The 25691-nt window shown below is 39.5% G+C and overlaps 1 protein-coding gene across 16 annotated transcripts in view; it reads left to right on the top strand.

Annotated features, from left to right (window-relative positions):
* The first annotated feature begins 21368 nt into the window (after positions 1-21368).
* Positions 21369-25691, top strand: part of LOC147609142 (callose synthase 5-like) — a 168025-nt gene continuing 163702 nt past the window's right edge. For 3 of the 16 annotated variants that reach the window (XM_086788660.1, XM_086788650.1, XM_086788649.1), the window contains exons 1-7: positions 21405-21577; positions 21667-21778; positions 21930-22346; positions 22457-22557; positions 22891-23012; positions 23329-23416; positions 23518-23628. In XM_086788660.1, coding sequence (XP_086644786.1) covers positions 22160-22346; positions 22457-22557; positions 22891-23012; positions 23329-23416; positions 23518-23628 — 609 coding nt within the window. In that variant the 5' untranslated portion in view covers positions 21405-21577; positions 21667-21778; positions 21930-22159. Of the gene's footprint in view, positions 21578-21666; positions 22347-22456; positions 22558-22890; positions 23013-23328; positions 23417-23517; positions 23629-25691 lie in introns of all 16 variants that reach the window. The other 13 variants (XR_015264387.1, XM_086788659.1, XM_086788658.1 and 10 more) reach the window with 10 other exon arrangements.

The following is a 25691-nucleotide window of genomic DNA, read 5'->3' as shown; positions in this document are numbered from 1 at the left end:
AGGTATACATCCCCTGTAGGCAAAAACTCCTTGTCAAGGATCTACTCTGACCACCACTAGACTCTCCATCAAGGTATACATCCCTTGTAGGCATTACAAAAACCTTACATGACCAAGGGTTAATTCTGGCAAAAATATTAACTTTCAAATTTCCCAAGGCCCTTATTGTTCTTGCATGCACATCTTTGAATTTGGCTACAATACACTCTAACTCTGGTTTGTTAAGCTTCACCCATGTTTCATACTAGAGTAAGCTGTGACTTGCTCTTGAGTCAATCATAGCAATATGATTCGTGGTTGTTCCCTCAATAGAGACTCCAACTTTGAGATAAGCAGGCTCTATCTCAAGGTCATCCTCTTCTATTAGGTTTAGAGTAGCCATGTCCACCCTTAGTATTAGTTGGTTTTATTTTTCCTTAGCTTTGGCAGTCCTTGCCCTTAGCCTCCTCTTGTGTCTCTTTCTTGAGTCACTGTTGTTTCAAATTTTGTTATTTCTTTTTCTACAAATGGTCCAACATATCTTGGGTTAAGGGTCTACAATATTTTTTTAGCTTGCTACTCCCATTTCTGTAGCCTTGCATCTCTATTCAATTGATGGTTTTGACGTGAACCACACCTTGAGAGGTGAACTTTGCAACCTTAAATTTCACTAATCTGCTTCATAATCCATCCTTATAGATGGAATCAGCAAATTGAGGAGATTAGAACCTTGATTTCAGGATTGCTAACTCTGTTCAATTCCTATAATGAAGGGTAAGGGTTGAGAATTGTGGAGAGAGTTGTTTTTCAAAATTATTTTTGGGTTTTTATTTTTCTCCTCCTCAGTTGAGCACTGGGCGCAAATTCCTTTTTTTATTTGTAACGGTTTTGTTTTGTTTTCTATTGCGCCGCGCTGCGCGGATCACTCTAGGGAGTAGGTTGATGTTAACTAAAGCTTATAAAGCTTTGTTAATTAAGCTTTATAAGGTTATTAAAAAAAAACCACGCGTAGCGCTGATAATTTTTCCAGCGAAGAGGGACCAAAGGGTAGCAAAGTGTTTTTTTTTTTTAAGAGCTTTATAAAACACTCCGCGAGCGAGCAGGAGTGTTATGAGGAGGGCAACATCGATGAAGGTAAAGGAGGAGATCTCATTATTATGTGTAAGCCTTTCTTTGTAAATAAGTAACGAGTGTTGTTCTCTCCTTTAAATTACATATCATGCATGAATGGACAACCTTACCTTTTCGGCCTTTCGAGTAGCACTCATTATAATCTTTGGTTTTCACAAATCACTACAACACGAGGACAGCTGTCTATCACAGTTGTTCTGATCGCTACAGTGTGCTTTAGCGGTCTCTAGCCTTTCTAGGAGGGTTTCTTCTTTGCGGGCGACACTGACCAGATCCATGTCCCTTACATGCGCTAGTTACTTGTAGCTATTAATAGCTTTGCCTCCAAGCTGAAATTAAAGCTTTTAATAACTTTAACCATCCTTCTAAAAAGCTTAAATTTTAAATCTATAATATAGTTATATAGTTCGTTCCATAAAGTAGCTGTCTAAACCCTATATATATCGGGGTTTTATATCATAAAGCTTACAATATAAGCTTTTCAACCCTCATCTTAGACTTGAAAGCTTTTACAAGCTTCAAATACCTACTCTTACTTTCACTCCTTGCTAAAAGGTTTGGAAATGATAAATCTTTTTCCTCTTAATCGTTCGGCATAATTCTTCTTTATTTATTTATTTTAGTGGTGTTGTGGGCCGTGCATGGCCGTCTGCAATTCACTTGAAATGGAGCCTTTAGTTAAAGCTTTGATAAAGTTTGGTTAAGGCTTTGATACATGCTCTCTATTAAGCTTCTATCTCCTCTTTTCATTGTTTGAAGTATAAATGTTTGTATTTATCATAGTTTTAAAGCCTTAAAGTTTTATATTACAATCCCTTCAAATTAAATTCAAGCGTTTCCAAATGTTTTCATATTTTATCTAACTTAAATCTCCCATGATTATATTATTATCATTAATATTATTAATTCTTTCACAAAATGCTGAAGTTGCTCCAAGGCTTTTCTTCAAGGCTTAGAAAAGACCCTAATTTTTTTGTTTTAGTCTAAGTATTTTTGTGATGCAAAGATTACAATATTTTCAGGATATCTACAACAATGTGCGAAACTTTAAGAGTTTCTGTATTTTTGTGATATTTGAACACCTCACACCTTGAGGTAATTTTTCTAATCTGTGATTATTAATTGCATCAGTCATATCTACATTTGTTTATCTAACACTTTACCATGTAGATGTGCTTCCCCAACATCATATGAGTACGTATTCAACCCATTTATTAATTGCATGCTTAAAATTGGTAATAATTAATTCAAAATATATTACTCTTGGAACTACTTTTGAATTGTTTGGTACCATATGGCATGAGCAATAATATTTCTTTTTCAAGATGATTCTAGTACTCCCAAGTAAGTTCCTCTATTTTCCATAATTGAAACATCACATATACTTGCAATATTTGTGACCTTTTATTGATGTATTTTGTAGCAAAGCTGTGTGACACTTGCAAGTAAGTTGCTATCCTTCATAACTTAGTGAATAAATTCTTTTAATAACTCTATGTATGCTTTATCTTCGATTCCAACACCTTCCAAGTAAGTTTCTCATTGCTATTCTTACAATAATGATCATGCTTAAATAATTATGCATAGAATTCCAATTCATACTACTCTAAGTTTCTTATAAAGTCATAATTAATATAACCCTAGTTACGTTTGAAAGAATAATTATATTTCAATCCGTTCGCATTGTTTCTCATCTTTCTCAATGTAGAGCATCATTGCAATCGAATATATAAAGGGTACGACTCTCTTACGCTTAAGTTTCATTTCAACTACAAATGTGAATTAATCTTTCATCATCTAGACTTGTTCACCTAATCAAGATGGTTAGAATCATTACTAGTCATTCATGTTTTATCAATTTTATCCATTTTTCATTTATAATCTCACATCCCCTCAAACAACCTTTCCAACTCAGGGTTAGTATTTTCCTATCCTTATATCCATAACCAATTTAACTTTTATTTTTATGATGATAAGTTTCTCATAAGATTCTGATTAATAACTTTATATACACCCTATCCATAGAAGTAATAACGATTCACATCTCTTTCGAGTGTTAATATTGTTTTTGACAGATTATTTCAATCACACCACATCGATGGAGGTATGAATATGTATATATTCATTTCATTTTATACAACTTTTCATAACTACTTCTATAACATTTATCCAACCTAAGAACCTAATTAATAAATCATAGATTCAACATTAAGATTAGTTCAAGTCCAGTAACTAAAATAAAATTTCTAAATAGAGAAAATTTGTGTCGGAATTTAAGTTTAAGAGGGAACTGGCACTCCACCTCAAACTTCTATTCTGAAGGAAGTGATGTATGGAATTAACCTGGTGGTATGGGACATCAGATTGGTTTCATATACTTACTCCAGACATATTTATGTCTTCTATCTTTCTACCATCCTATGTGTGTATGTACAACGCCCCTATGTGGTATGGAGACACTTAGACTCGTCTTACATACATTCATTTGATTAGTTCACTACATATGCATTATGTGTAGATCTAGTCTTCCACACCAATCATGAAGCCATCCTCTCATGCGTTTATGCAACTATATATTGGGGACGCCCGTATATGGTATGTTGTGGGCCTCCACTTTTTGTTTCAGTTGGTTCTTATGGAGGGGTGATTCCCAGGGTACTTACGCTTGGCAAACATGTATGTGGTTATTATTTGATTATTTATGTGGTTATTATTTGATTATTTATGGGTTGTCTATATCTCAAGATGAAGTTGGGATTAATTGATATGTTCAATTAATTATTTAACTAACATGGATAGCGTCTGAGTATAGCAAACGAGAAGTGCGAGGAGGGTACCGATTAAGGTGTCGTATGATTAGTGGATTGAGAGGTGGTGTGAAGATGATGGCCCCATTGAATGAGGGAGGCTTCATTTGCTTGAGGAGGATCTTCTTGTCATGTGTATCTTGTGTAAAATGCATTGGGAATAAGAAGTTGATGATCTTGGTTATCATTGGTACTACGGGCAACAACTACCCTTTCAGGGGGTACAACTTGAATCACGTGATCATAAACCCATCGATTATGCAGCATGTGAGTTCCATAGATGGTCACATAGGTATCATGAGGAGTGCCAATAAACCAAAATCAGTGAACCATTCATAACATTTCAACATAGCAGATTCACCTCAGGTCGATGGAAAGGTTACCGACATGTTTGGTTCGGATGATGAAATACAATGATCGTTGATGCCAATGCTCATCTTTGTTCCATTCCCTTTCGATGTGCGAGTGTAGTGAGGAAGAGTTAGCTTGTCTATGATGTGCATCATGGCATCATGGAACTCAAAGTTTGGGGAGCGCGATAAGCGGCCATGAACATATACTGGGACACCAAGAATTAGGGATATGGATCCATCCTGCCCTATATTCAACCATAGCTAGGTTTGTCTAACACGAAAACCTAGCAATCAATGAATACAACAACATACAAAATCCCTAAACCTAAACTGCGCTCTAATATCATGTGTAAGGTCCTTACCTTAGGTGGGACAAGGGGATCCTTTTGATAGGCGATTAAGCCCTTGGTCTCTGATTAACGACACCTTGATTTTTCGATAGAAATACGAGGATATGAGCAAATGGAAGGACCTAACTCTACCTCGCAGGGGAAACATAGTCACTCTAACAGGAGTCTATTCCACCAATTAAACGACACTCATGTGCGTGATTAAGGATGGAACAAGTCCGCACTTGGTTCATAGAAGCCAATGCCTTTTTTCCCTTTCCTTTATGAGGCATGGCCGCCGCGCTGGCTCGGTCCCCTAAAACGAAACTTGTTCGGGGCCCTATTTTTACTAGGGATCGTAATTGAATAAATCTATGGGAAAGTTACCCGAATCATTGTGTCCACCCATCCATCATAGGATGGTGCCATTGGGACATCCATCCACCCACTTTCACCAAATCATTTTTGTTATCAAATTAGGTCCTACCACATTGTGAAACACATAAAAACAAGTCCTTTAATTAGAAAGTTCCACAATGCTCCTTAAAGTAGCCTTTACATAGTGCACAATTTGGAAGAAATAATATTAATATTAAAATAATATTTACAACAAATATTTACAAGAGAGACCCTAAAATCGGGTCAACAGCCATATTCAGGCTTCCATGTCCATAAGCATATCCAAAACCAAATTGAACCATTGATGATCTAGAATTCGGTCTTCTAGTCTCAACCCAAGATGGTCCGCAAAGAGATCAAAATACTCATTGATACCGGATTCATCTATGAAATCGAGCATACAGAGTGGGTATCACCAATCGTGATAGTGCCCAAAAAGAAAGGTAAAGTCAGAGTATGCATCGACCTCAAAAAGGTCAATGCCACCACCATCAGGGACCACTATCCTCTACCCTTCACAAAACATGTGCTAGAGCAAGTAGCAAGAAAGAAAGCCTACAGCTTCCTCGACGGATTCTCTAGTTATAATCAAGTGTTAATCTATCCAAAGGACCAGCACAAAACAGCCTTTGCCAATGAGTGGGATACCTATGCATACCGAGTCATATCCTTCGGGCTAACCAATGCCCCTGAAACCTTCTAACGTCTTATGTGCATGGCTTACAAGGAATATCTTTGAAAATTCCTTGTCTTCATGGATGACCTTTGTGTCAATTCCTCCTGGAAGGAGCACCTTGCATGCTGCGCAAAGTGCTAGAAAGGTGTAGGCTATACTGTATCTCGTTGAATCCACTGAAATGCCAATTTTGGGTTTGACATGGAGTGATCCTGGGACACATCATCTCTAGCAAGCAGGGAATCTCGACCGATGACAGCAAAGTGCGACTCATCGTAGAGCTGCCACCACCCACAAACTTCAAGGGAGTCGAGTGCTTTATGGGACACGTCGGCTAATATTCGCGATTCATTTTTATGTACAATGATATTGCTTGGCCTCTTTATGGACTCCTCATCATCTTTGAGTGGACTGATGAATGCCAAAAACCTTACACTATGCTCAAAAAAGCCCTAGAAAATGCTCCAATTATTAGATCCCCAAATTGGGATATCATCTTTCATGTCCACATCGATGCTTCAGCCTTTGCTATTGGATGCATGCTGGCCCAACCAAGAGAACACAAGATGGATTTCCCCATCAATTTTTCCAGTCGCCAACTCCATGAAGCTGAGAGGAACTACACCACGATTGAGAGAGAGGGACTAGCCATGGTTTACATTGTCAAGAAGTTTTGCCATTATCTTTTGGTGACCAAGTTTGTATTCTTCGTAGACCATCAAGCCCTCTTGTACTCGGTAAATAGGCCCTGTATGACAGGCAGAATCACTTAGTGGCTACTCATTTTGCTTGTGTTTTACTTCACCATTATGGTGAGGAGAGGCTCCCAGCATGTCCTTGCATACCACATGTCCTTGCTTGTGTTTTATTTCACCATTATGGTGAGGAGAGGCTCCTAGCATGTCCTTGCATACCACATGTCAAGGATCCCTAACGGTGAATAGCCAATGGGAGTAGATGATGATTTACCAGATGTATGTTGCCCTATTCTAACTATGCTTGATTCTTGAAAATGGGGTGAGGAAGTGGCTCATTTTTTGGCCAATGGCTTACCCATTGATCCCCTCCTCAACAGAGACCGCACCCACCACTTGATCAAAAAAGTTTCCCCCTACCAACTCATCACAGGTCAACTGTATAAACACTTTGACACTGTGTCCAAGAAGACGAGTATGTCTTCCTTCTTGAAGAACAAGCTTACTCCGCTTGCGCTGAGGGGCACTTTGCGACAGATATCACTGCTCGTAAAGTCCTCTCACGGGGCTGGGTTATGGTGGCCCACTCTAATGGCTAACAGTACTAAGTACGTTAAACGATGTGATGACTACCAATGTACCGCCATTCCAGGCTTCAAAGACCACATTCCCCTAAACCCTATAGTCTCCTTACAACCATTCAAGAAATGGGGCATATATTTTATTGGACCTATCAGTCCAGTAGTCAAATACAATCAGTCCAGTAGTCAAATACAATCAAGCACATTATATAATTGTTGCGGATTATTGTACTAAGTGGGTAGGAGCTCGTGCAACCCGCAAGGCTGATGCTCGATCAACCACTAAATTTCTTTATAAGTCAGTGAATCACACGCTTTGGTTGCCCCCTCGAGCTCGTCAGTGATAGGACACAGTTCATTAATGAGGTAATCAAATTCCTCTTGCAAGAGTTTCTTGTCACACACAGAAAGTACTCCCCATATTACCCCCAAGCTAATGGCCAAGCAGAAAGCATGAACAAAATCATGTGTGCCATTCTGACTAAAACTATGGAGAGGCCAGCCGGCAATGATTGGGAACAAAAGTTGTCGGCTGCACTTTGGGCTTATAGGACTTCATATAAGGCAGCAAAACCAATGCTACCCCTTTCAATTTAACCTACGGTACTGAAACGGTCATGCCCATGGAGCTCTTAGTTCTCAGCTTACGCATCGCTATGCAAAACTCATCGGAAATGCCTCAGGTTGCCGCCTTTTTGAGCTTGAAAAGCTCGACGAAACCCGCCTTCTAGTTGTATACAGCATGATTGTCGAGAAATTAAGGCGTAAACAATGGTTTGACGACCAACTTAAGGATAAACAGATGAATGAGGGTGACATGGTCCTCTTATTCAATACCAAGACACATAAGAAAAAGCTCAAGCTCAGAGGATTAGGACCTTTCCTAGTCATTGAAATAACACCGCAAGGCGTAGTGCGCATTGAAACACTTGATGGTGTTTCCTAGAGTCATTGAAATAACACCGCAAGGCGTAGTGCGCATTGAAACACTTGATGGTGTTTCCTAGATTCATTGAAATAACACCGCAAGGCGTAGTGCGCATTGAAACACTTGATGGTGTTTCCTAGAGTCATTGAAATAACACCGCAAGGCGTAGTGCACATTGAAACACTTGATGGTGTTGAGATGGCTGGTTACTTCAATTGGTAGCAAACGAAAATGCTCCTATGGTCCTCTCACAAAGGCCACCTTAAAAGCCATCCATGATTAAAAAACAACAAAAGAAGAACCACGAGGATATGAAAAAAGTTGCACAAGAAGAGGCCAAAGCAAGGCAAGCCAAGCTTAGGCAAAGACATATCATGGTCAATATGGCCCAAGTGGTCGACTTAGAAGAAGAAGATTAGGAGGTGAAGCCAGCTCGGTTATGGTTAGGAATGACCATCCCGACAAGCTTTGTCCAAAAATTAGCTCTTGTTGATACAGGGGCTAGTTATAATTTAATGTCTTATGAAACATGGTGTTCCCTTGGGGAACCCACACTCAAAGAGACCCCTACCATTGTTACCATTGTTGCATCACATGTTCATTGCGTAGGCATAGTCACACTTTTATTCCACATTGGAAATACTCCCCTGGAAGGAAAGTTCTACGTAATGTCTGTAAGAACAATGCGTGAAGAGATCCTCCTTGTTGGAAGGGGTTGGATGGGACATAACCGATGCAACATCAAGACTGGGATGCACGGACGGTGACCTTGCAGCTAGACTCTAGCCAAGTTACACTCCTTATGACAAACGAAGAACCAGCTCCACTTGCTCCCCCATGCCAAGAACTTCCCATTTCACCACCCCCTGTCATCACGTCACCTCACTCCTATCAATCCATCCCCTTAAAAAGAGGCCGCTTCTCATTCCAACCCCATCAATGCCTCTCACACACTCCCCACCACCACACACGGCAGCAACCCACTCCTACATTGCCACTTCACAAGCTTCTGCCCCACCAACCTGCACTACCCTAACTAACAGACAACTAACACCACTAACAAATTCCACAACACTCACTATCTCACCACCATTGGGTACCTCGAAAGCTTCTTGCAGTGCAAGGATATCATGTGGGCGAATCAAAGTTATGGATCCCCAGATGGTCCAACCATCCCCCTTGCCCACATGCACCCAAAACTCCTCGTCCCCAACGTCAACAAAACACATTCGCCAACCTCAAGCCTACAAGGTAAAGGACAAATGCAAGCCCAAGCACTCTCCATGACATCCTAACCCTTAACCGAACCCTCAAGTCTGTCCAAAACCAACTCCACGGTGGATCCCAAAATCTCTTCTCCGATTCCAACACTCCTACGAGGGCAACCATCACATTTGGATCCCCAAATCTCGCCAACCTTAATTTTGACCCCGTCTCACTCAGCAGTCTCCCACCCTTCAATGGAAGCCCACCAAGGCAACATCTACCTTGAAGACTACCCACCCCATGACAAAGGTAAACAGAAACTCCACATTGACATTGAAACCCCCATGCTTTCACTGACAAAGTCAATGATATACCTTCAACATCAGCAACCCCCACCTCTCATTATGAGGCTGCAACAACAGAGCACAACAATACCATCATCAACTCCTTCAGCGTCGTCAGGTATGGCCTTACCAACTGCCTCAGAATCCCTCAAGGAAGTGACGCCTACTACCTCTCCATCACCCAATTGGAATTAACTCCTTATCTTGGAAAATTGGGCACACGGTCAGTACAACCGGCAAATGGGGTGCTGGCAACATAGCCTTTGGGTACAAAACATGTTTCAGGGTGCACACAAAAAAAAATGCCACGGGCATTCCACATTTGCCACGCCCGTTCAAAGTTTGCCACCACGGTTGTTCACTTCTCAGGTTTTGGAATGCCTCGGCCATTCCAAGTTTGCCTTAGTTGTTCCTTCTTCAACCCAAGTGCCACGCCCATTTGAAGTTTTCCACAGTCGTTCCCTTCTCAAGTTCTGGAATGCCTCGGCCATTCCAAGTTTGCCCCGGACATTCCTTCTTCAACCTAAGTGCATGCTTGTTCAAAGTTTCCCACGGTTAATCCATTCCAATTTAGTGACTGTTCCATTCCAATTCAGTGAGCCCGCACCCGTTCACTCTGTACTTCTTGAAGAAGCTGCAGCCCTTCACTTGACTTGCCACGCCCGTTCGATCTTATTTCTTGAAGCTGTGCCTGTTTGCTTGACTTGTCGCCCGTTCGCTCCCACGGCCCAACTGCCATGGTCGTTCATTCACTTGCCACCACAGCCATTCCCTGCCAGTGTCACGACCGTTCCCTTCTCCCAGAGCTATAAATATGGGCCCCCCTTTGTATTTCCTCACTTTCAGCTCCTCTCACCTTAGCCGAACAATTACCATTTTTTCTCTTAAGCTCCCACACTCACCAGCCAGCCAACATGTCATAAGCATCTGCTGACTCCTCCCAAGAAGTTCTCTGTCACACCTCTATCCTCCGGAGGAAGAGACCTGTAGGTGGCCGTTTTGAAGAATATGCTAAGCACCTGACCCAATTCTCTCATCTCAGAGAAACAATCATGAAACAGGTCAATGGGCATACTATACACTCCCTTATGAGGAAGGAGATGTTGGCAAACACTAAATGGAAGCCTTCAGATCAACGAGGTTGCAGTTGAATTCTATGGCAGGTGAGGTGTTGGCTACTTCACGACTTTTGGAGTGGCCTGACAAACTTGTTGAGCGGCCAAAACTCAATAGAATGTCTGGATTGGGACTAGTAAGAATTATAGATGCTTTGTTGCCATGTAGAGCTCGCTTATTGTCTTTTTGGAAAATTCGTCAATATTTTTCGATTCCATGTGGATATGTATAGTTATGGGGGAGAAGGTGAGGGCAGGCCTTACACCGTTTGGTGATATTTCTCAGTTGGAGGATCAACAACCTTGGTTAGATTGGGCATTTAGAAAGCCTCACGACATTGTCCAATGTACACAAATCAAGTGTATCATATGATGGTAGAAAATAAGCACTGGATCACTGAGAAGGCTAATAGGGTATGGAACATCAGGAAAGGAAGCAATCTTACAAGGCTGGTGGTCTAAGATTCCATATAAAGGGAAGGTGTTCCTATGGCGCTTGCTAGTTGGAGGCCTACCATTAGGGGACCAGTTTTGCGAAAGCGACGGATTGCTTTTGGTAATTGTGTGTTTTGTACTATATGCTTGGAAACATGCCCGCATCTTTTCATTTCATGTCTAGTGGCAAAGAAGGTGTGGAATTTCCTTTCTCGCGTATGGATTCCGTTTGACAGATAGGCTCGTAAAGGTTAAAGATTGGGTTTTTGGCAAGATTCTGAATGGGCCAGATAACACAAAACATTCAGTTTTCTTTCATTTTTTTAGGTGGACAGGTTTGTGGCATATCTCGTTAACTAGGAATGCCTTCATATGTTACAGGTACATATTTATTCATAATTTTAATGAATTACTAATCTTACAAAACTATGTTTAATTTAATTTGTGCAGGATTCAGTTTAATGGAATATACAAGTGGGCACGAGATTAATGTATAGGTGTAAATGTGCACATAGTCATTTTATGTAACAAGGCCTACTAGGAATTTTATTTGGACAAAGGTTTTTATTTGTACAAACCTTAGGAGACTTCATATGGTTAAAAATGTGTAAAGCAATACCCCAAAAGTGGGAAAAGGAAGCCCAATTTGTACGCTCACCTATTCTTAGCTCCTTGGGCTATTTTTATGAAATAAAATTCTGTAAATACTCACGTCATGGAAGTGGAGCTACATGGCATGGGAGGGGGAGGGGGGGGGAGATTGTACCCAATCTTGTCTTGGTGGTGATGTTATTCTTTTTCTCTTGCTTTATGTTATACTATGCGATTTGATTCTAAGTTAATTCAAGTCTTTGTTTTAATTTTTGATGTATTTTATGAGTATTTAATTATTTCTTCAAGAAGATTAAAGGGTCCCATGATAGTGGTATCAGAGCTTTGGTTTAATTTAATTTTCTTGAAGGCGGTCAAAAACTTGTGGACAAAGAGGTGAAAGAGATAAAAACAGAGGTGATTTTGGTAATTTTTTGGAATTTAAATTGAAGAAGAACACGTTTATGGATTTATGTTTATGCATGGTTGAAAGAAGGCTTATTTTTAACCATTGGGTAACCAATCTCCATCAATCTATTGCCCAAAGGGTAAAACTAGGTGGAAAACAATTAGTGGGTTTTCCAAAACCACAGAAGCACCTTCCTCAACACTAATCCTCTTCATAATCTGTCACTGTAAGTATACGTGTACGGATTGAAAGAGCAAGAGAAGAGCATAGAGAGCAGATTGTTAAACTGCTGCAACTACATGAAATCCATCATGGATGGATGAGGATTGTTGAGAGGATTTCTTTTTCAAAATTACTTTTGGGATTTTAAATTTTATCCTCCTCAGCCCTGGGCGCAGTAGCTAGAAAATATAAATGTAATAAATTTTTATTTTTCTCTTCACCCACCCTCCTTCACGGCCAGCAGACGACGCTTCTCTTCTCTCTCCAACCAGCGGCAACGAGCGCAGCAAATCCATGGAGGGGGGTTTTATTTTTATTTACCCTATCAGGCGCGCTGGGCGCAGCCTTTTTCCTTCCAGGCCGTCGAAGCCAAAGGCTTGTTAAGCTTTAATAAATTTAAATTTTTTTATAAAAATTACATACATATTTATTCGTGTTTTAACGCACGACTGAATTTTCTCAATCTCTTTCATCACGCGGGTGCCAATTCGTAGATGTCTCTCAAAATTCGTGAGCACGGGGTAGTTTCTCTGTGCGCCGCCCGCAGCGGCCGAGGGCAGATAGTGTGTATATATATATATATGAGAGCCTTAATAAATGCCCTATATATATTTAATAAAATTTAAAATGCCCTATGAGTAGCTAGATTTATTTTTTTGAAGCTTTAGGTTAAAAAGCTTTAAAAAAATTAATAATAATAATAATAATAATAATAAAGCTTTGATTAAAACTTTTCTTTTATCTTTGTAATAAGCTTTGATTAAAACTTTTCTTTGATAAAGCCTTATCTTCTATTATTTTCTGGCCAGTGCACAACAGCAAGGCACTTTAAGCATTATATATATAATCAAACATTAAGCACTAATTAATTAGTACTTAATGTTTAATCAAGCATTAATTAGTGCTTAATATTTGATTATATATATGTATAATTAAAGCTTTTAAAAATGCATATTTTGTTTTTAACAATCCTCTTGAAGAATTTTTTTTAGATAGCTAGTTCATTGGAGCAATGACAAGAAACATTGTTTCGTCACCATTTAAAGAAATTATTGCATGCATATTTTGTGTTGTCCAATCAACTATTTGTAGCCAACCGACACGATATCTACGCTAAGTATTTACTATACTCTCTCTATTTATATTTTTATTTCAAATATTCAAGCATTTTGAGGGTATACTGTTTACAATTAAACCTTAATTTATTGTTCCTCGATTCTTTAAATTTGTTTAAAAATGGTCAAACAATATCCTTTTAAATCCAAATAAATTTCATAGGTCATTGTTGAGATTATCACATTTCTTTTTGGATGATTATTTCATTTGCATGTGCAAAATTAATTATTTCAATGTTTATTTTCTAGTTTTTAATTAAAATTATCTGAAAAATATAATTTTCATGCTAGAAAAACCCATAAAAAGGAAAAGAAAGCTTAGTTGAAAAACTTCATAAAGCTTTAACCTTTGGGAGAAAAACCTTCCTTCAAGACTTGGAAGAGACCCTAAATCCTTTGTTCTAGTCTAATTATTTTTGTGATGGAGAGATCACAATATTTTCAGGATAGCCACAACAATGTGCAAAAGTTCAAGGGTTTTCATATTTTTGTGATATTTGAACACCACTTTTATATTTATTGTGAACTCATCATACCTTGAGATAATTTTTCTTATCTATGATTATTAATTGCATCAGATATATCTATATTTGTTTATCTAACATTTAACCATGTAGATAAGCTTCCCCAACATCATGTGAGTACGTATTCAACCCATTCATTAATTGCTTTGTGTGTTTAAAATTAACACTAATTAATTCAAGATGTATGAATCTTGGAACTACATTTAAATTGTTTGGTACCATATAGCATTTCTTTTTTAGAATGATTCCATCACTCCCAAGTAAGTCCCTCTACTTTCCATAATTAAAACATATATGTACTTGCAATATTTGTGACCTTTTAATGATGTATTTTGTAGCAAGGTTGTTCGACACTTACAAGTAAGTTCCTATCCTTCATAGCTTAAGTAAATAATTCTTCAAATATTTCTAAATAAGTTTTATCTTTCAAACGGTGACTCAAACACCTTCTAAGACTTAATATGATCGATGAAGATGAAAAAGAAGAATACCACGACGACTACTGAGACTCTTGAGGTAACATATTTATTGCATTTGATTATTTAACTCTTGGTGTAAACTCAAGGAGAGTTTTTATGCATCAAAAGTAGAACTTCTTGAAGAAACAGGCCCTTCCATCTTGAATTATACTTTATGAATTTTTCACTATGTATTAATCTTGTGGTATGGGACACGAGATTAATCCTGTGTGAAGGATTTCGATGCATACTTATCTCTACATCTGTGTGGGATAATTTCTGATGGTATGGGACACTAGAATTTATTACACACAGAAGTCCTTGATATAATGTACTTTGTTAGTGAACATACTTGAATTTATATGGTATATGACAATTGATCTCCTTTGCTCGCATAAGCAAACAAGCAATTGAGGTCAGTTGCTTATCCAAGCCGGAGGGATGTTACATAATGTCCATCCTTTAGTTGTAAGGGGACGCCTGGAAACTAGTGTGCCATCCTAGTGAATTGGTATCGTAGGTGACTCCACATTAAATACTAATTACCTAGTGGTATTGGCATAGCTTGAGACCATGCTTGATGGGTGTATGTTGTTAAAGTGTAACAAGACTCTCATCATAGTGAAACAAGTGGTGAATATATGCTGTGTTTGTGCCTATCAATTTATCATATTGGGATACGTTTACAAAAATAGGTGATGAGCAATGTGTGTGTGTCACACATAAGGGATCTTGTCTATATCATATTATTTTTTATTAATTGTGATTTAATGATGGTGCGAGCATCACCAATTTTGGTGTCACACGAGATTTTTTTTTTGTTTTTTGTTTTTTTGTTGTAGCATTTTCTTTTACGCAATTGAGGACAATTGCTTCCTCAAACGGGAGGATTGTTATATGTATATATTTATTTATAATTTTAATGAATTAATAATCTTACAAAAATATGTTTAATTTAATTTGTGCAGGATTCAGTTTAATGGAATATGCAAGTGGGCACGAGATTAACGTATAGGTGTAAATGTGCACATAGTCATTTTATGTAACAAGGCCCACTAGCAATTTTATTTGGGCAAAGGTTTTTATTTGTACAAAACTTAGGAGACTTCATATGGTAAAAAATGTGTAAAGCAATACCCCAAAAGTGGGAAAAGGAAGCCCAATTTGTACGCTCACCTATTCTTAGCTCCTTGGGCTATTTTTATGAAATAAAATTCTCTAAATACTCATGTCACAGAAGTGGAGCTACACGGCATGGGGGGGGGGAGATTGCACCCAATCTTGTCTTGATGGTGATGTTATTCTTTCTCTCTTGCTTTATGTTATACTATGTGATTTGATTTCAATTTAATTCAAGTCTTTGTTATTCTTTCTCTCTTGCTTTATGTTATACTATGTGATTTGATTTCAATTTAATTCAAGTCTTTGTTTTAATTTTTGATGTATTTTATGAGTTTTTAATTATTCTTTGAAGAAGATAAAAGGGTCTCGTGACATCATATTTGATGCAAAAGTGGGTATTACAACTCACATAGGTCGTATAAAAGGGCTACTATTGTGTGGCAAGTCTCTTCCTTACAGTTAGCTCATTTGGTGGAGAATGACATGGCTATATATTGGATGAGGGCTACTATTGTGTGGCAAGTCTCTTCCTTGTAGTCAGCTCATTTGGTGGAGAATGACACGGCTATATATTGGATGAGGGTACACACTTGTGGTTCGGAGTAATTAGTGAGAGAAATCTAGTATATCACATGGTGGCCATGTGTCCATTTGTAAAGTAATTTTTGGTAATATATCTTCTATTACGAGAGAGAGAGAGAGAGAGAGAGAGAGAGAGAGAGAGAGAACGGAGGCCAAAACTTTTCCTAGCACGTGTTGCTTTTATTAGTCACACCCATCCCACTACCACATGTCAAAAACGTACATTCCATTAAAGAGAGATTAAAAATTAAAATTTACATGAAAAAGAAAACCCATTATTAATCATAATAAAAAAAGAAAATCTAATCATCCCAAAAATCTAATCATTAAAAAAACTTAAAGACAACTAGAGTTGTAAACTTTAATACAAATTTAAATTGTGCTTCCATGTACTAAGGTAGCCTAAGGTCTTCCCACACACTTCCCACACACAGCCTAAGGTCTTTCCACACACCAACGAAGGAAACCTAAGAAAATTAATGAAAAAAAACGATGTTGGGTGCCTTTTGAGAGACATTTTGGTTAGAATGGGGCAAATGTTGGGTATGTAAAAAGAAGATACAGTTCGAACGCACGTGTTGTACCACGCTGAGTCCGATGCTTTTGTAGTGGGGCCTACTGCTGGAGGTCACAGTGTGGCGGCCCGAACAGTGTTCGAAAAAAACCAAAATCCTATATCTTTTTATACCTTTAATCTGAAAAATCAAAAGTAAGTTCTTATATTGCCAAGTGTAAAAATTTTTCTCTAAAATTCTTGAAGGTTTTATAAGTTTTATTCAGAATTTTACACTTTAAAAAACTCTTGCGACAAAATAACTCGAGTATCAAGAGAATGTACTTAAAAACGACTTTAAAACACTCTCGCAACAACAAAATGATTGGTCACATCAATAGAATTTACTAAATTGGTGATTGCCAAATTCATGAGTAAAATGATATTTATCATTAAAGAGAATAGAATTTTGCTTTCACAAGAATATCATCCATGCTTGTGCATAAATGCACTACAAATATTGCATTGCGTCCTAAAAGAAGCTAAGACTAGTTGAAATTTTTTTACTCACAAGCTCCCAAATCCTTCATGCTCCTCCGGAGATCTCCTAATGAAAAGAAGATTGTATTATACATTAGTACTTTGCTATGAAGGCATTAATAATGTATTTAATCTCTAAAGTTTTTAGAAATACCTTTTAGTCTTCATTTATAAAAGCATGTCTTGTCGTAATGGCATCAAGCCTCCAAAGCTCTATTGCTGAGCTAAAGTTGAACTCTGACATTGGAGGACCTTCGATGGATACTCGCATTAAGGACGTTGTACTCTTTGTCGTCAATCTATTCCTCAACTTTGATTTGATAATATTCTGTATACTAAAGCCACACAAATTGCAGTACTGGAGCATTGGACTAAATTATGCAACTTGCGCTAGCTTTAGCAACCCTTCATACTTTTCTTGTAGAGTGATATTGTTACTTATGTAAGACCAAGTGTCCCGCAAATTCCACCCTTTCCAATCATTAGTGGCTTGAATCTTGAATGTAAGGTATTCTCTTCGAAGAGATATTGGATCTACAAATTTCTCCATTAACTCACCATTTGCAAGTTTGCTTTCTCCATAAAATGATATCAACCTGCCTAATTCATCAGCTCCAAAATTCTTAAGTAGCTTTCCAGGAGGATAGCAAGATGGAGAGAGTATTTTAAAACAAGCCAAGGTAGAGTTATCCACAAATCTCTCTTTCAAATCTTTAATAACACTTAATGTGAATGCTTTTTGAAAGCTAATAACCAATTCAATATCAGAGCCATCAGAAGAGCGAGATATCTTTTTGCTACGAAAATGGTCACCTTTTATTGAAGATCGTAAACCATGGAGAAAACCCTTCTTTGGTCCATAATCAGGAATAATAGGAAAACCCCTTGTATCTTCCTTTCTTGCATTCATGTCAATATCCGGTTCTGACACAAACTCTATTTCCAATGCACAAATCTCAGCACTCACAATGCCAGGAATACTAGTAATATCAACATATGACTTTTGAAATATTTTACTTAACTTTGTCAAATGTTGATATAGATCTGCTAAGAAATGTAATGCATAAATGAGTTCTAGAGAAGACAATTTGCTAAAGACTACGAGATTCTCACTCTCAAAGAACTCAAGAAGAGGCTCTAGTGAGTCACAAAACTTTGCTAAAACCATTGATCTACTCAACCATCTAATTGAATGAATTTTATCCAATTGAATTATTGAGCATTCAAATTCTTCTTGTAATTCTTTTAATTTCTCTTTACGGATGACACTCTTTCTAAAAAGAGTTGCGACTTCATTAACTGTGGAATCAATAGCTTTTGCAAATGGAAACTTTTCTATGCTTTTAGATGCACAAAGATTTGTGCGATGAGCCACACAATGCATAGATGTCATGAAAGGACAAGACTCCTTTAATCTAGTAGACACCCCGGATCTCTTTCCTATCATTACGGATGCACCATCAGATCCAAATCCAACCAACTTTCTTAAGTCCAATCCATTTTCTAAGATCAATGTTATTAAAGAATTATACAAGCCCTCGGCAGTACGATCCCCAATAACATCTACAAGTCCAAAAAAAGATGTACGTGGACAATGATTCTCTAGATAAGATGCATATACTGTCATGTGCTCATCGATAGATATATCTGTTGATTCATCTATCATGATCCCAAAACAAGGAGAATTTTTTAATCGTTCTACTATATTATGTGACAATGCTTTTCCAATATATTGAACAAAAGTTGCACAACTCTTATCATTGTTGTACATATGTTCGGGTACATTGGGAGTTTTGCATTCTCGCAGAAACTCTAACGTTGACACAAACTTGTTTAATGGGATATCATTTTTAGCAAGAAAATAGGCAGTACGAAATAGATTAGTAATCTCTTCGTCATGTGTTTCATTTTGTTTGCTCAATCCTACTTCAAGACTTCCTCTTGACATAGAACGAATCAATGATAACCTATGTGTGCGAGAGCGTGCATGTGTACTTAGGGCACTATGCTGCATGTTTTGTGCACCTATTGTTGCAAACTCAGTTTTGCAATTAGGATCCTCCATGCAAACCTTACAATACATGTGTGCTTTCTCTCTATCAAATTCCAGCCAATGAAATTCACTTCTCCAATTTTCACACCACGATAACCTAGCTCTTTTTCTACGCGTAGCCTCTTTTTCATCAATCTCTTCGCTGCTTATAGTAAAATCATTAGCAATAATTTCTTCGTCAATTTCTTTACTTGACCTTTTGCCTTTTTTCTTCTTATCCACAATAACTTCTTTACTAAATCCTCCAAATCCGAGTAGTGTGGATTGCACAAAAGCCATCTGAAATATTTGAAATGTGTTATTATGATAATATGTTCCTTGTAAATTAATGTTTTACCAAGAAATAGCAAGTCATGTCAAGTTGTATGCCTCAACATATCTAAAAATGAAAAGAAAAAAGATGTTGAGTAGTTGTGAATGAGAGACATAGAGAAGAGATGCAAGCCAGAAAAGAGATGGAGAGAGGCAAGCTAAAACAAAATTTACCTTGACCTTAATCCTGCAAAGTTTGATGCCAATCAATGTTTTGTGAAGTGTTCGAACTTCGTACCCGAGCCACAACCTATATCAACCCTGCACAACCTATAGATAATAGCATGTTATTTGACTGATGTGAATCCTTCTCCCTCTCAATCGTCTGTTATCAATTCTCTCTCTCTCTCTCTCTCTCTCTCTCTCTCTAGAGTCCCCATCATGTGAAACGCTCAAGACATCGTGATGACAATTCGTCACGGCCTCTTCAGAACCCAGGCCCACTGGGCTCATTCCCTCGTGTATGGGGGATCGAGAGACATTGGAGCTTCTGTGGAGTTACAGGAGGACTCGGGCACAGCACCGGAGCTCCTACGAGGAAAAAAGCCCATGCACAAGAAAAGCAACACTTTTTTTTTTATAAACTGCTGAAAAAATAATCTCTTCAAACGCACTTCTCGCATAGTCTATTTTCCCAGAAAAAGAAAAAAGATATTTTTGATTTAATAAAATGAAGCTTTTTCTTATGGTGCCTACCGGGCCTATATATATATATATATATATATATATATAACATTGTAACAATAATATAATCAGCTAATCATGTTCACCTCTGTCTGTCGCTGCGTCGCACAAAGAAATCGGGGGTCCGGTCGGCGGGGAGCGTGGCAGGTGTAGTTGGAAGTTGGAACTTGGCACTTGGCAGAGATCAGCACTCAATACACATTGCACAGTGCCAGTCTTCTGGACAGAGCGACCTCACAGGCTGTGGTAGCAGGCGTGGCCAACCGGAGACACCATCGTTTCCTCGCCGCTAGCCGGGTTTCTGCCTAGCGGCAGTCGCTTCATGGCGGAGTACAGCGTCAGCTCGGGGATGTGCGGCAGTCCGTCTGCTGGCGTTTGCTCTTCTCTGTCGCCCGGGGACTGCTTTTCTCCGCCCGCCGCCTGCCTTTTCGTCTACTTTTGCAGTTGCTCACGGAGGGCAACCACCTCTTGGAGGAGCCTAGTGACCTAAAAGGCAGTGGGGGCCTCGCTCTGCACGGCTAAGAAGCGGTCTAGCTCGCGAGATACGGTGAGGTTGTAGAGGGTGAGGATGTTGGTTCCGGTAGTGAGTGAGTGGACTGTAAGCGTCCGAGTGAGCGATAAGATAATAACTCGATAATTTATAGTTAATTTTGTAAAAGTTAATTTTATAAACGTTGGATTCTATAACGATTAAAATAAATGTTTTAAAACGTTAAGATTCCATATTACATAACGTTTATTTTTTTATATTAATTTTTATAATATATATATAATGTAAAAATATGATATATAAAATTTTTTTATTTCAACCAATAAAGGTGAAGTACCGTTGACTCTTATAGTTTGAAAGGTATTTTGATTATTCCTTTTTTTATTAAAAGTTATCAAACCTTTTGTATTTTTTTTTGAAGGTTTTGAATACCTTCATTCGTAAAATAAGAAATTAAAATTTGAAAACTGAAGGTGCAAACTACACTTTACCCGGGTTTTTTTCGAACACTGGGCCCGAATGCTCTACCCAAAACGGCGCCTATTCCAGCGAATTTGTTCCAAGTGTACTCATCGATAGCCCTTTTTTCCTTGCAGATGTAGCAGTTTTTGAATGCCGTTCGTGTGTGAAAACGCCTCTGTCCGATCACCAGCCGCCAGGTCACTTTTTGGCCGGAAGGGAGAGAGACGTCCTGGAGGATACATCTTGGTGTGACTTGGGCTGTTTAGTGAGGTAGCTACCGTTGCTCGACAGACGACCTACTTGAAAAAGCTCTGGACCCACTCCATGCACACTGTTATGGCATTTCCCGTCTACCGTGAAAGTGGCCACTACGACTCACAAGCGCACTCAGCGCCGACGTCGTCTACAAACCTTTATCTTTTTCTTGAATTGATCTCTGAGCGGCCCGTGGCTCCATCCTGCGTGGTCTTCTGCAAAACCCTAGCTTTCTGGCGGATGCAATCGCCCGGAGGCTATGCTCTGCACCATGGAGTTGATGATCAGTGAGTAGACTCTCCTGCAGCGGAAGATCGCTGTTTGGATTTTACTTAGTTTGGGATATAACCTGAACTTTCCATTGATATATATACAGCTTTTTGGCGCAGGCTACCGCCATCACCATCGCCTTCCAGGTCTGCAGAGCTGTAGCTTCTCTTCTCTTCGCAATTTCGATAAGTCTGGCTATGGACGTCTGGTCACGTCTGGTAACGTGTGGTAGACTGCCCACTCCGGCATCAGCTGAGCAAGCCATTTGTCGTTTTCCATGGCTTTTGCACATAGATTTGATGTCCGATCGGTTTGCCCTTTCCGGTTCAGGGTACCAGCGTGATGAGTGGGCAGTTTTTTTTTCCCCAGGAAATGGCGAGCAGACGCTGTAGTCTTAGGTTGGAGTACGACTTGACAGCACAGAACTGTACCAGACAATTGAGGCTGTTTCATTTTGTAAGGAAGGCGGATAGAGTATAAGGTTTTCATTCTGTAAACAAGGCCGTGGCCATAGCTCATCCAGACCATTTGATGCTGGGACAAAGTGTTTTGGCCGCATCAACAGTTGAACTGTAGCGTTTCCAGTTGAGCTTTGGGAAATGACGACCACGGAAAGGCCTACGATTCTGCAGCAGAGACGCATTTCACGCTCCCTCACCACCACTGGACAGTTCTCCTCAGACTTCAGAGACAGCGAAGTTGTTCCCTCATCCTTGTCACAAATCGCAAACATCTTACGCGTTGCAAAAGAAATCGAAGGACGGAACCCGCGGGTTGCCTACTTGTGTACGGCCATCTTGCACCTTCAACTGGTTTTCCATAAAGTTTTGTCCTTCAAGAGCTTGTGTGTTTTGAGAGTGCGATATTCTACATGGTTTGAATGAATGGTCATACAGGTCGCTTCCATGCATTTGAGAAAGCACACCGATTGGATCCCCATTCAAGAGGTAGAGGAGTTCGCCAGTTCAAAACAGCATTGATCCAAAGATTGGAAAAAGTATGTGGCTGGATCCCATTAGACCTCTTGCATGGTCTGGAAAGACTGTTTCAGAGTTCAATAACTTTCTTCATCAGTTTTTATAGGGCAGAAAACACAGAAAGAACAGTAGGCTTCTGCCCTCAAAGGCCCAGAGCACTAACTGCAGTTACTCCTTGTTGTGCAAGCTTAGCACGCCAGGGGCAAACCGCACTCCAGGAATCGCTCTAAGGAGCTTCAATACTACTGGAAATGCTTAATCTTTCTGAAGGATAGATAATTGTGTAACCAGTTGAGAAAAGATTGCTGTTGAACTTTTTAAAACATGAGGTCTGACTGTTTGGTTGGTGGCAGGATGATGAAGAGACAGCCTCGCAGAGATCTGAATCAAGTGATGCAAAGGAAATGCGCAAATTTTATCAATCATATTACGAAGACTACGTGAAGGCCCTGAATGGAGCTGAGCAGAAAGATAGGTAAACTTTAGAATAGCAGCAGGATTGGTTATTGATAAGTGCCACATGCAGGAAGTTATAATCCTGCTGTTTAGCACACAGATTGAGGCTTTTCCAGTCAGGTGTCTCCCTTACTCTAATACTAATGAGGAATTGCTGATTTATTTGACCACCTACTTTTTTGTTGGCTTTTCTTCTTTTTTATGAACCACCTTATTCTATTTTGCATTAAATAGAATTTCAAATCAATAGAAGTTTATGTCCTTTATGCCCTCTTGCCATGTTCATCATTTAGGTGGGCTGGAACATCTCATGGTTGCTCCTACATTTGTTGCAGAGCAGAATTGGCAAAAGCATATTTGACAGCAGGAGTGCTTTTTGAGGTGCTTTGTGCAGTGAATAATGATGAAGGTGTTGGGCCAGAGGTATGAGTGGTTTTAAGCTATGGAGATTGAAGTGTTTTCTTAAGACTGATTGGGATAGTGCCTTTTACAGGTAAATTTTTTAACAAATTACTTAATCACAGATCATAGCAGCAAGCAAGGATGTTGACGAAAAGAAGGAGATTTATGTTGCTTACAACATTCTTCCTTTGGATGAAGATGGGGCATCGTTGTCAATAATGAATCAAGAAGAGGTGTGCTGTCTCATTGATGTGCTAAGGTGTGAATTTTTGTTCTCTGAAACAAGTCAGCTATGATAGTAATGGAGAGGCCATGGTAAAAACATTGTAACCATTCTACAATGTTTTTTTATATTGTGGTTCATTTTCTTCTTTGAGGCCAAAATTGCATTTTATAACAAATAACTAACACCATGATTAAGATACTAATGACACACTAATCACAATCAAATGAACACTATAGTTAGCATAAACAAGAGACTAATCTCGTTGCAAAATCCCACACTAATCTTATACATTACATTAATCCAAGTAATGTAAGCTAACCCTACAATGACACTGAAAACCTTGAACACTGACAAAATGCAAGATCTTTTAAAAAACACAGCGTAAGCAAATAGAAGACTATGGTAGAGACAAGCAGAGTATATTGCAATAAGGATGACTGCATTCCACAACTATGCACTCTTGTGGAGGGCTCTTAGAATTTCTAGGAGTGTGGCTGTAAGATATAGTGATGACTGATAACCTGTGTAGAGACGAGCCTCATAATGGCTGTAAGATATAGTGATGACTAATAAACTGTGTAGAGACAGGCCTCAGTGTGCGTCTATATTGGCCTAAAGACACAGGGTGGGCATGACTAGACTGTGTATGTGTAGGTCCGTGGCCATAGTTGGTGCTTTTATTTGTAGTGTAGACTCGGCCCACCTTCCATGGCCATCCATGCTCATCTAGGACCCTGTTTGAATCCTGCAATGTCATGTTATGGGGAGAATGTGCGAGTGATGCATAGCATGGATCCATAACTAGGCACATTAGAAACACACACATGCACCAATGGCGGGCAGGATCATTAGCCTCCCACGACCGGGAGGTGGTTTCACCATGTGCCAATGGACTATGCCACCCCACCTTGTCATGACATGCTGAAGCGGAAATGAGACCGATGGAGGTGGAGCAGCAAAAACGACAGAGCCGTGACTTGCCAACGAGCTTTGCCAAGCTGATGGGCTGACAAGATCAAGGAGCAGAGCTGGATGAAATGAGCTGAGCCTCTTGAGGCTATGGGGCCAGGCCATCAGGACATGAGAAGGGTGTGACCCGATATGGCCATCACAAGTTTCTCGTATTACCTTTTGGGCTCACGAATGCTCTTGCTACTTTCCAGCAGATGATAAATGATCTCTTTTGAGATTATTTGGGGAAATTCATTGTGGTATTCTTAAATGATATTTTAGTCTATAGTCGTACCCTCGAGGAGCATGCTGAGCATCTCAAGGTAGTCTTAGGGATTTTGAGGCGAGAGCGACTGTATGCTAAACTCTCTAAGTGTGAATTCTTTTGTAAAGAGCTCATATACCTAGGTCATCGGATGTCACGTGCATCCCGCACTTGGATGCCACGTAGACATTTCTGTACAGAAGGTGCAGGACCTGGGATGGTGAATTGGTCCCATGTGAGCCCAGTCCGGGACGAGTCAGCCAGGGATCCATCTCAGATGTCCGAGGTCAAGTGTGCATTGTCCTGCACAAGAGTCTAAGGTCAGGTGTGCACTGTCCTGCACATGAAACAGTGCCAGTCCGCGATGTGAGTCTCCCTCTAGAATGATGTCAGTGATTCTGTGTATCTGGTATGGTACCGGATGCCAGATCATTGAGTAGTTAGTGTTTAGGACAAGGGGCCAGCCCATAGGGCTACCTCGGATCTTAGTGTGGGCATGGGAATGGTGTGGAACCACCCCCATGAGGGCCAGGAAGGCCCAGGCTGAAACCGCCAGCCATGGAGGGGCTGTAGGACAGCCCTAGGGCAAGAATAAGGCAAATTCCAGGAATTTACAGCCTTTACATGGCTGTAGGGCAAGTATGGGGCAGCCCATACAGGCTGCCCAGCCCTTGGGATGTGTGCAAAAGGCTTGCCCAGCCATTGGAATGCAGGTGCATCACCTCCCAGCTAGCTAGGAATAAAATGCAGCATTTATGGGATTTATTTTAGCATTTATTGCTGAATTTGCTGAATTTGCATAAGTCGTGGGACTTTTATGCTGGCCACCTGGATGTATGCTGGCCGACTGCTCA

Source organism: Cibotium barometz, chromosome 52, assembly GCF_041138505.1.
Source record: "Cibotium barometz isolate CiBa-2024 chromosome 52, ASM4113850v1, whole genome shotgun sequence".
NCBI lineage: Eukaryota > Viridiplantae > Streptophyta > Polypodiopsida > Cyatheales > Cibotiaceae > Cibotium > Cibotium barometz.
The sequence above is the reverse complement of the archived record's forward strand: the minus strand, read 5'-3'. Positions and strand labels throughout refer to the sequence as shown.